The sequence below is a fragment of the Vollenhovia emeryi genome, unplaced genomic scaffold, assembly GCF_000949405.1.
Source record: "Vollenhovia emeryi isolate VEMERY1.0 unplaced genomic scaffold, V.emery_V1.0 DF939148.1, whole genome shotgun sequence".
NCBI classification, from domain to species: domain Eukaryota; kingdom Metazoa; phylum Arthropoda; class Insecta; order Hymenoptera; family Formicidae; genus Vollenhovia; species Vollenhovia emeryi.
In genome coordinates, this window is record NW_011967218.1 from 2,146,526 (window position 1) to 2,158,579 (window position 12,054).

General features: G+C 41.8%; 2 protein-coding genes across 3 annotated transcripts in view; one reads left to right on the forward strand and one right to left on the reverse strand.

Moving 5' to 3' along the window:
* The window catches only part of LOC105565967 (shootin-1-like), a 12,646-nt gene extending 3,456 nt beyond the window's left edge, over positions 1–9,190 (forward strand). The window contains exons 2-10 of one of the 2 annotated variants that reach the window (XM_012019602.1): positions 3,251–3,685; positions 6,155–6,268; positions 6,442–6,536; positions 7,217–7,370; positions 7,513–7,641; positions 7,716–7,861; positions 8,056–8,575; positions 8,678–8,736; positions 8,916–9,190. In XM_012019602.1, the coding sequence (XP_011874992.1) occupies positions 3,251–3,685; positions 6,155–6,268; positions 6,442–6,536; positions 7,217–7,370; positions 7,513–7,641; positions 7,716–7,861; positions 8,056–8,575; positions 8,678–8,736; positions 8,916–9,062 (1,799 nt within the window). In that variant the 3' untranslated portion in view covers positions 9,063–9,190. Of the gene's footprint in view, positions 1–3,250; positions 3,686–6,154; positions 6,269–6,441; positions 6,537–7,216; positions 7,371–7,512; positions 7,642–7,715; positions 7,862–8,055; positions 8,576–8,677 lie in introns of both variants that reach the window. The other variant, XM_012019601.1, reaches the window with a different exon arrangement.
* Positions 9,191–9,576: 386 nt separating this feature from the next.
* On the reverse strand, positions 9,577–11,736 carry LOC105565969 (protein BCCIP homolog). Its single transcript, XM_012019603.1, has 3 exons — positions 11,554–11,736; positions 10,202–10,459; positions 9,577–10,113 (listed from the first exon to the last, which is right to left on the reverse strand). Exons 1-3 carry the CDS (start codon positions 11,668–11,670, stop codon positions 9,583–9,585), a joined length of 906 nt encoding a protein of 301 aa, XP_011874993.1. The 5' UTR covers positions 11,671–11,736; the 3' UTR covers positions 9,577–9,582.
* Between the last annotated feature and the right edge of the window lie 318 nt (positions 11,737–12,054).

Consider the following 12,054-nt stretch of genomic DNA (forward strand, 5'->3'; position numbering starts at 1 on the left):
AAGTTTCAAATTTAACTTTTTTAGGTTAATTCGCCAGAACTATGTTTAAAATTTATAAGGAACTCTAGAACTCTTCGGGGTGCATTCAGAACTGTAAAAAAAAAATTATTTTTTGAGACATGAGGTGCCAACTTCACAGAGGTCAAGTTTGTCTCGTTCTAAAGTATCAGTTAAGAGGAGACAAAGCATGAATTGAGCTAAGTTTAAAGTTAAACAACGTCGGTGAAACCGGGCCTTAATCTAATTGACGATGTTCAAGTAAATTAACAACGAATCGTCACAGTCACTTTCTGGCAAACGTTCGCGACGCGACGCACGTTTCAGGGATTCTCGACTAGTCGAGAGTTCCGTCAATTATGAGCGATTCACTTGTAGAGGTGCTTTGCTCGGCACTATCTTCTACATTTTCGCGGTACAAGTCGTGTAAACTTACAATTAGTCCGTGCCTTATCATTCGGATTTTATCGGACACTTGGCTCGCTGCTCGCTAATGCATGACGTCGAATATGCACACCGGTATTTATGTCGTGCACGTGTATAGAAATGTATATACGTAAAATTGATATAGTGCAACGATCGATGAACACTGGTTGTACTAGTTGCAGCGAAGGCGAGGCAAAGAGAGACTATACAATCATTCTGTTCTAAATTAACTCTCTCCCGCTTTAAATAAAGTATATGTGTAGACATACACGGAGAGAATTTTCTCTTAACCCTGAAAACCATGTAATCGTAAGACAACACGGCATCTTGAAGAGCTTTAGAAGAATTTTTGACAATTTTACCATACATTTTAGTAAAATGTGTACCGAGTATAATTTCTAGTAAAATCTATGATAACATTTCAAAAAACTCTCATAAAATTCTTGCCACGGTGTCCCACGATTACATGATTTTCAGGGTAGATTTTAAAAGAAAATTCTCCCCCCGTGTACACATGTATATACAAATTTAAGTAGAATAGATCTATATTAATGTAATAATCGGTTAGTTATTTGCCTTGAGATCTTTCGGATAAAGTAAAACACCATTTCCTCACAAATCACCATATTGAATTCTAATGAAACGATAGCAATCAACAGACCACGTCTGCGGTCGAGGTTAAATCGCCGCAGCCTTTTACGAATATCCCTCACTCGGATAATTTATTAAGTACCAAGTACTCGTACGTATTTTCGCTCGCGCGCAACGTGTTTCCATATTTTGAACACGCTTCGAGAATACGCCCCGGTTTATCGATTTCGGCACTGGAACGCCTTTCCCGGCTTCAGGCACGCACTCGAATGCAAATGAAGAGGGCTGATTGACATCTTGAATGTGTCGGTGAGGATCGCGTATTCTTGCCGAGGCGTCTCGATTTTTCGGCCGGCTGAATTTTGGCGAGGCCCACGGCCCTCGCGCCCCGGCGAGGCCGGGGGACGTTGGCGCCCGGCGGAAGTCGGGACGGCAATTTACGCCCGGCGTTAACGGAAGCCGATCGCACCTGGCGGACTTTTTAACATCGGGGAAAGCGGCCAGAAACCGTTCGACCCTCCGGCCGACGTCGGTTTAACGATCGCGGGTCCCGACGCAGACGCGCATTCCGACGAATTAACTTTAAATGGCCCGCGGGAGAGCTGTTTGCCCTCGCTCCCGCGAAGCTCAGCACGTGCGTCTAAACCTAACTCTCGGGTAAACCTCAGGAGGAGTCCTATTTTAGAAACGCACGAACCTCCGTTCCGGGAACGCGGGTTTCGCGGCGTGAATGAACGCGTGCGTTGCACATATGACGGAACTTATCGCGAGCTACTCCAATAACTTTCCGCCAAAAGCCGCGATGTCGTGAGAACAAATGCGGATACCTAATCGCAATAATTGCAACAATCATTTGAGTTTTTAAGTTCAGCGCAGTAATACGGTCTTATCAGTTCGATGATCTTTACGTTATAGATAATGTGATACTTTTCTCTCCCTACGAATTATTTTAAATTGAATTGAGTATCGGTCTAGACTCAATAGTATGGCATAACAATAGTTGAGAATTAAATTTGTAAGGTTCGTAAAGTAATCGGGATTAGGCGTGCGAGAATATTTTAACACGTCAGCTATTCCGAACTTGACTCCCGAAGGCGAGACCAATGTGCTTATTTTTAGAAATGTCCAATGTTATTAATCTTTCCCGTAGATAACGAGCGGCGATATAGGTACATTTGAGTACGTAAACGTTTCTTGGATCTTGAATTCATCGATCGCGGATCGTGGAAGAAATCAAATCGTAAACTCCCCCCTGTTTAAGATATTAGATGGAATATGATCGAGATTACATTGGATTACGTGCAATCCGATCGCACTCTATTATTTCAAGCGGGGTCGTTATTTTGCAGACATCGATTGTGCAACTTAATGAATTAACGATGACGTTGTTCGTAAAGAATTTATGTACGCAAATGAAACGCGTGTATTTCAGGAATGTCTCCGTCCAAAACACTTGTCGAACAAGAATTTCTTAACGAAGATACATTCGCGTACTTATCGGAATCAATATAACGCGTTTGATATCGTAACGAAGCCGCGTTCATCCGCGAAATTACGCGAAACGAAGTTCGATATTACGTGCCGATATTCTCTTGTTTCAATGACTTCAATAATAGCAACGACGACGATAATAACGATAATTTACTACGCACTGACTACACGTACTCGAAATTTTTCACCTAACTAATGCATTACGTAAAATCTCGGTTCAACGGCTGTCGCATTTATCGAATAATTAATAATGCTCATTGTGCGCATTTCATATCGCATTTGGTATTGAAAGCATAGGGCAGACTCGCTTTGTTTCGGTCTGCCTCAAGGTGTAATATCATACAGTCACGTATAGAGTACTTCTGCGATTTCTAAATTGCGACTTTATTTATTAAATAATTTCTCAATTCTCGCAATTCGGAATGGCACCAAGAAATGAGAAAGAAGTCAGAAGAAAATGTTTCAACTCGGCACGTGGTGCAGAAATGTGAGAAAATTGAGCATTTTATATCGGGCAGTGCCGTATTAAAGCTCCTGTTACATTAAAAGTTATAAAAAATGGTAAAATTCGACGTAACAGAGTTTCGGTATCAACGGACGTCCTTTCATCTCAGTTAGTTCCGCTGTAAATCGAGGGTCTGCTGTACTCAGAAAAAAAATACTTCGACCAGGAAATGGTCAACTCCGTCATTATCGCTAACAAAGCTTTCGATAAACGAGACAATAACCGTGCTCATTTTCACAGGCACCATGAATAGGACGGAATTCAACATTGTCCTGAGCACGGAGCCGCCGAGGACGTCCCCGAACGTGATTCACTCTCACATTCCGGTGCCGAGAATATCGGCCGCGATCAAGGCACAAGAGAGATGTCCTCCGAAACGCAGAGGATCCTTCGAGAAGCTTGGCCGCGGCACGGGCAACGTGGCAGCCCAGAGAGCGTCCTTCGAGAAGCTCGAGGCTTCAGTCGTACAGCTGAGGCCGCGCAACAACAATCAACTGTCGGCCCCCAGTCTCGAAATGCGAAAATCGGAGGAAAAGACGACGCCGGCGAGCGGTTGCAAGACGAACGACGTCGTCAGGCTCAACAGGAGTAACAGCTTCTTGGAGAGCAAGTGGAAGGGCAAGTACGAGGATTCGGAGAAGAGGCGGAAACACCTGCTGCAGAAGAGCGAGACTGGTAATTATCAATTAGAAGCGTCAATGGACGCGACAGTGGAGTCAACGTGAACCCTAGATTACGACCGTTTGACAACGTACGTTAGATAATGGCCAGTTGCCATAATCTTGAACTCACCGATAAGTAAGGGCCTGAGCAGAATGGCTATCTTATACCTTTAAGACAGCCTTAAGCATAGACATAATGTGTCTAGAACGAGCGTTTGCCATTATTTGAGCAGTGGGGGTAGAGGTTACGTAGAAAAGGACAAACTCTGTTTTGTGCCATCTTGTTTTGTGCTGTCTTGTTTACATGCGAACGAAAGAGAACGTATGTTTGAAGCCTTTAGCGGGGAACACACACTTTTGCATAAGTGTATAAGCATATGCATAACGAATTTGATTGGTCTATAAGCAACTGTACAAGGAAATGGACCGATCAAATTCGTTATGCATATGCTTATGCACTTATGCAAAAGGGCGTGCTCCCCGCTTTTGTCTTGAGGTAACGCACAATAAAGCCCGCTGCAGACGATGCTATTTTTTCTGCTGGATTGCTTGCAATTTAGTAAATTACTATCATTGCACCACTCAGCATTCAGGATTCCTAGTAATTTACTAAATTGCAAGCAATCCAGCAGGAAAAATAGCATCGTCTGCAGCGGGCTTAACTGTCTTAAGTCTTAAGCCAACGGTACACGATACTATATTTCCTACTGGGTTGCTTACTAAACAGGAGCCAATCAGGATGCAGAGTTTTCGATCAGATGATTTAAGGCTAAATCCTGATTGGCTCTTGTAAGCAGGAAAAGTAGCATCGTGTGCCGCTGGCTATACTTGAAGCAAGATTGTGGACCAGGGGTTAGAGTACAAGACAGCCATTCTGCTCAGGCCCTAAACACACATCTTAGGGCGATGATACATGAAAACACTCAAGCGGTAAGCTTAAAGGCCCAAACACAATGCCAGGCAACGGGCAATAGGAACAGGGAATAGAATTTCGGACGCGTTGGATTGGTTGGAAGTAAATTTCCAACGAATCCAACGCATCAAAATTCTATTCCCTATTCCTATTATTGCCTGGCATTGTGTGATAGGCTTAAGAAAGAAGCGACTAATCACGATCGAAAACGTAAGCAGCCACGTTCAAATTTAAGCAACGTTAGTCCCAGTCTACACTAGATGATTTAAACCCTAAGCCTTAATATGAGTTCACTATCCTGCGTGCTCGTCATTTTTGTATAACAAGTTAACTATACTATATTTAAAGTTCAACCTTTGCCTTCTATCGAATTAACATCTCAAAAGATTTGACACATAGACAGCGATTTTATATCGATCTGATTACTTCGAATAAATCATATTTCTTGAAGCGAGGAAAGTGACTTAGGGTCTATTCTGTGTAACAATGCTTTACAACGCTGTATCTCTGTAGCACACGAGAGAAAGAGCGAAAAGGAGAAAGCTAAATAGCTGCAGAGCTTGTAGAGTAAAAATTTTCTTTCAGAATACACTCCTCAGGCTGTTTATAAAATGATTCATATACATCTGTACTTGAATATCGGAAACAAGACCGCTCTTGTTTCGAAAGTTCCTTCGGTATCGGGGCATGATAAGCCGATCAAATGGGTCGGAAAGTTCATAAATAATGGAAAGCGCGTTCGCCGCACAATTCAGGGACAATCGAGAATGTCGTGTGGTCGATTATCACGTCGTGATTCACTCCTGCATGTAAAATGAAGGCAATGACGCTCCATTAGTCACACTGTTTATACACGATGGAATTATAAGCTACGGAAACGGAATGTTACTGGAGCTACTCGCGGGATCTACATTCTCGGTTTGTCGTATCGATTAACGGACGAGCAGCTGGTCGATCGAGTTTACGCGAAAAGGGCGTGCGGGCGTCTAAAGAGCAAACTGCTGGCCGCATCGCGGAGGCGAGACGTTCGAAAAGTTTTCTCAAAGTCCCTCGAATGCGATTCATAATTAAGCAGGCAATTCGTGCGTAATGTAACGCGACGCGTCAGAGTCTCATCAAGGATATTTAAAAATAATATTTGGAATGCGGCGTTAAAAAGGAAAAGCGAAGCGACGATAGGACAATATGCCAGTCAGAACTTTGCGATACGTTAGAGAAACGCAACTTTCAACGCGTGTACAATATGTAAGCGTAGTGCAACTTTTTGCTCCTCGAGTTGTTTGCCGAATAAAAGACTATGCTCCATCATCGCTAGAATTATATTTTGTTCTATAATGCAAACTTTTTTTAGAAATGAACGATGACGTCATCAATCATTTCTCAATAGTTCCACGGATTATGTGACCTTAATCTGATTGTCGACTCAATCGGTGTTTGATTTCTGACTCATTTTACCCACGCACATCCGTGTGCCGTTCTATAAATGTAATAACTAGAAAGATGCCTTAAAATAGTTGACGATAGCGAATTACATTCTAAGTGTTGTACCTAATTGAACATCTTTTGCAGCGAATAAGGAACACGTGGATTTAGAGAAAAAATTTCAGCAACTGCAGAGGGAAAATGGCTTGCTGCAGTCGCAAGTTCAAGAGAAGGACCAGAAGTTGCTGAAGTTACGAACGGGTGCGTATCTGAAGGGCGTACCCCAGTGAGAAGTGATTCGTCGATCGATGTCGAATCGACGTCAATTTGACGGCGTCGATGTCGATGGACGAGTCATTTCTCGCTGGAACTTGAAGCTTCACTTCATAACGAATCTCCTCTAAAGTTATTAAATTCTTATATCCCTCCCGCAGTTTCCGAAGCGGTGTGTAAGGAATACGAACAATTAAAACATCAGTATGACGTGGAAACGAACGCGATGCACAAAGCTATGCAACAAGCTTCTCAGGTAACGATCTGCCCGTCTTCTCATTCTTTGAAAACAAATTCCCTGATTTTCCAAGTATTTTCATTGAAACTTCCAGGCAAAAGTTTTCGCTACAAATTTAAAATAAATTTAATTATCGCGTAAGATTATTCTTGTCTTGTTCACAGTGTGTATCTTATTCGCACAATCATAAAGAAGTTATAAAATTTTTCAAACGAGAAAAATGGTAGTTTTACAAAACATTCACTTAAAATGTCGATCGAGGGGGAAACTGGGCATTACTAGGGCATTATAAAGATAAAGTAAGATAATAAGATAAAGTAATGCCCACTGGGCATTAGTGGGCACTTCCATTTCAAAGACAATAAAATTTTTAAACAGAGTGAAGCTCGGAGCATTATAGTTCACTTCCCAAACACATTTATAAGTTTCACTAACTTTCTCAACTTGGTCGTTCGATTAACTTTCGACTGTTCGCGAGATACAAAATGAGGAGATAATTTCGACACAATTTCCCTGATTTCCGAGACGAAAGAAAGAATTCCCTGAGAATTACACGTTCCCAGGTTTTTCCCGGTAGTAGACCGATCTGTCATAATTTACATATCATCTATAATAATTCGTACACACAAAAGAATTATGTCGATTAAGTGAGATGGAATGTACAATATATATTGTTCTAAAAGGATTTTATTGTATAGTGGTACCGACAAAACCGCGAGCTGAAGCGAAGGTCTCAAATCGTAGCGCAGAAGCTTCTACACAGCAATCCGGACGAGTCGCTGCACTTCGACGTGTCCGATGAAGTGGACACAAATTTTGATGATTTGGAGCAGCTTAGGCAAACTGTGAAAGGTCGGTGCGACTGATTTTGTTCGGTTCGAGCGGTACTTGGTTCCGCGAGATTCGCGATTAAAATGCGGTTGCGTTAAACAAAGTTGGCAGAATGAGACAAATGACAATGAAACAAAGTCTTAATTGAAACATCCGTTTTCAGACCTGAGTGGCGAAATAGCGCGACTACAAACGGAACTTCATTCCGCCCGGCTTCAGGAATTCGAGGCGCAGGAGCAGGTGACGCAGCTGACCACGCAGCTGGAGGAGGAAAGGGTCCTCCGACAAAAAGGTGAAACAAAATCTCCCGTTAAATCCTCACGGTAGGTAAGACGCGGTAAACGCTGACCGAATGTCTGTCTGCAGGTGAGGGCAAAATTAATGAGATGAAAGTACACAAGGAGAACATGGAAAGAGTCACGAAAATGGTGACCGAGGAGGTGCAGACTCTGAAGACGCAATGCGATCGCGAGAGGGAAAGTGCGAAAATTCTAAGGATGGAAGCTGAGAGGGTGCGTCTTCGATTTAATTACGTGAACACACGATTTCACTTAAAAATTATTCATATTGTTTAAGATTATATTTTGTCAAACGGCACGTGCGATAGAAAAAAATCAAAAAGGAATATTTCAAAGTCCAAGTGCATTAAAGATTGTATCTAAAGTCACTCTTATATATCGTACTGATTGGTCGAGTGCTCGTTTAGGTCCAGAAAGAACGAAATGTCTTGGCGCACCAAAGCGCTCTTCTTATGGCTGAGGTGGGAGACGACCCGAATGGGAGATTGTTAGCCGTTTTGCAAGAGGTGGAATCCCTAAAGAGGCAACTGGAGGAGGAGCAGCAAAGTCATGCTTCTCAAGTGCAGATATTACAGGAAAAGTTAGAGGAAAAAGAATCGAATGTAGAATTTGAGATTGTCGAGGAGAAGTTAAAGTTCGCGGAGTCTGAATTAGAAGTAGTTGTTCAGAGAGCCGAAAGGGCTGAGAAATCGGCGGAGGAGCTGGAGAACGTCGTGCGTTGCTTAAAACAGAAAATCAGCGAGTTAGAGGAGAAAGTTTCGAAACCGCCACCGCCACCGCCACCCCCTCCCCCACCGCCGGTGTCGACGATTGGTCAGTCGTCGATAAAATTGCTGACTAAAGAAAAATTGACCTCGGCTGTAAGCGATATGGAAAATATGCTCGGCATTGCGCCGAGAAAAACCCCCGCGGTCGCCCAACAACCCGGTAATTGTACAATCCATTGTTTTATTGGCCTTTTCAATTATTTTGTTTTATTGTAAACGTATGAAAGTTATACACTGCGATATCGTATGCATTCATTTTCAGCTATCGACGATATTATCAATCAAATTAAAGGCGGGCGTTTCACGTTGAAGCAAACGGACGTAAGTTGGATTAAATGCAAATATTTAGAATACATCATACACGTGTTTAAAGTGCCATTAATTTTACATACATTTTCTTTTAATCCGCACATCTTTTCAGTATTTGTGTTTTCGAACAAAACGCAGTATTCTTTTTCGGCGATTTTAATATGCATATTTGAGCAAGACGTTGGTTTCAGAAACAAAGAGAAGAAGAGCGGAAAAGGCGACAAGAAGCGGAGAGTAAACCGCCAGCAGTTTCGGAAATGTTAAATATTCTTGGTACTATGAGACGAAGAGCCAAGCCAATAAGACAATCGTTCAAGTTTACAGATACAGCGTCATAGTAGTGAAAATTGTTTGACAATTTGCAATTCCGACAAAAGTTTGACAAATAATCGGCTAAATCATATATCGCCATTACTTCACAGTACAATATATGTCCTTGTTATTCTACGTGTACAGTTTGTCTTATAGATCTGTCTTGCTCAACCTAAATTTACGCGAAATCTATTTATTCAATTGTAAAAGTAATTTTTATATTATATATATATATATGTAAAAAGACCAAGTGTAACACAAAATCAACAGTCATTTTATAAACACATTTTGTAACTTACACGTTAAGAGAAATAAAGACGAGAGAATGAAACCAAGCGTGGGCGAAATTGTTAGAAATATCATAGTATAGAAATAGTATTGTGTAAAAGTCGCATATTCTATAAAGCTTAATATAACGTACCTTCACGTTACGCGCGGATATACAAGAAACTCCTCTTTGAGAAACATTTTTGCTGATATATAAAGTTTTGCACGGGATTCATTGGTATCGCTGGTTTAAGAAAATAATAATTGCCATGAAACCAATTAAGAAAACTGACTTTGTATTTTATCAAATATCGATTGCAGCTTGGACGCTTCGATAAGTAAAACTCGTCTGTAAGGTATCATCTGCTCGGCCGTTTCATCCCACGTTCCGGATAAACCACTGTCCGCTTCTTCCTTGACGGAAAATTCGAAACTAGCAATAGCCTCTTCCGCAAAGAACTCCTCCTCCGGATTACTCCATAATATTGGTGGCCCACGGTCGATTTTCATCAACGTCATTCTCTCGACTCTCTTACTCTTGGTCTTGTATAATTTACATATAAGTATGTAATAGGAAAAGTTAAACGGCATATTTTTGCTATTGGCACGTTTCAGCTCGGAAATTAGATTCTCAAGAAGTGGCACTGAAATCTTGGCGGGAATGTTGACGAATCTTTCATTAATGAGCAAACCCAGCTGCGCCGAGTCGTTCTCCAACACATTTTTAATCATAGTGTTAACTGCGTCAGTTGCGTGTTCCTCTGCCAACTGCTTCAATAGATCTCTAAGTTGTTGTACACATAAAATATTCTAAAAAAAAAGTTTTTTGTTTAATAGAATCGACAGAGATCGACAGTACGTGTTTTTATTTGATAATATCATTATCAAATTTATTTACCTGCTTATCTGAGACGTTGACAACAGTTGTGATACCAAATACGTCGTTGATGTCATTGTCATCGTCGTCGGATTCCTCTTCTACCTCTTCTGATTGTTTAACAACAGATCCTACGTAATTTTGGGATATTATTAAATCTGTGAGCCCACCCAAGTCGATGTGTGCCTTCAGGAAAAGTTGTTGCAGCAATGTTTTAATTCCATGATAGTCTGGATCTTGTGGATTGCGACCTTCAAAGTCTACTTGAAGCTCCATGTCCTAAGGTTCATATTTATTACTTAATACCACTCTCGTTTTATAAAACGTAAACGTACGTGTAGTATTTTTCAAACGAATTAATTGATCTTTCTGGGTTAGCTAGGTTAGTTTGAGAGATACGCGCTGATGCGATAATAACGTAAATGTATTGTATGCGATATTTGAACGAGACAGAAATGGAAGATTGTCCCGTCTGAAATAACCGCAGCTTTCTGCTTTGGTGAGAACACAGCGACAAAATGCCCTACGCATTTTATTAATTTTTTAAGCTAAACCTTTCCGTGTTGCAAAAGTAAAACAATTCCCTCGTGAAGCTGCGACTACGTTCTTAACAATTTGCTTTAAAACTACAAAAGCTAATTCCAAACTGCTGTTGCATCTCTTGCACAAAATGGTGTAACACGTAATTATGCACTCACGTGATATGGATGCACATATTTCCAAAAATTAATGCAGAATCAATTTAAAGCAAGCTTTAAAGTAGCTTCCTTATCTTTGTTAAGATACATTTTCCTCAGCTCGAGACCCAGTATTCATACGGTAAATATTACAGCCGTTCTACAACGGGTCGTTGGTCGTAAGTCAAAAGTCTGGTCTACATGTTGGGTCTTCGTCTTTCTAGACAAAAGAGGAAGGACCGAACGTACAGACTGCGGTCCGCTTGAGGCTGCAAATGTTTCGAAGCGCTCGTCTTCTTCATCTTTCTGTATTAACAGGAAGGGGAATTGAACTCGAAAGAATTTGTAATTTGTAGCATCAAGTAGACCGCAGCCGTAGTCGTAGCTTCTGATTAACGACCGACAACTCGTTGTAGAACAGCTGTTAAAGAACATTACATCGAACTGATAATATTTCGTCTCTTGTCGAGCAGCAACTACATATTTATGCCAGAATAACGATCGAACGGCGTTGTCATCCGCACGAGACCGCCTCGACAGCCATTTTCGCGTGCACGTTAAAAATGTATCGCGCTCTTGGGCGAATTGGAACGAAAGAAATAACTACGCGAGAAGAGCGCGACCGCGTGGCTCGCCTTGGGCGGTTAACCTCTCAATTGTAACAAGTATCGTCGATACAAGTAAGCCATGTCTCACCTCGTCCGCGACCCCATACTCCTCCTCTTCGCTGCTGGACGAGACGCTTTTCTCGTTGTTGTCGTCGTCCTCGTGCAGATTTTTCTGGATCTCACGCTTTTTCGCCGGGGCAGCCATCGTGAACGCGTGCGAGCTGGTGCGAGTCTTGTGCGAAATGTGACAATCGATGCGGTCATAGACGCAACAAGGCTGAGATTGGCTCGAGACTCTCAAGGGAGAGTCGGGAGAACGTCCGCTATTGGTTGCAGGCAGAGAGAAACCTGAGGGCGACTTCACATGGAGCGTAACTTGCGTAAAGCCTTGTGTCCACGATTCAAGAACTGTGTCCCGGGGCTCGATTCTTGAATTTATTCGAAGGAGAAACGTATACGAAAACTCTGCTCTGACAGAAAAGTTGAAAGTCTATTGGTTAAAGCCATGCGAGTAGCCAATCAACTTGCAACTTTTCTGTCAGAGCAGAATTTTCGTATACGTTTCTCCTTCGAATAGATTCAAGAATCG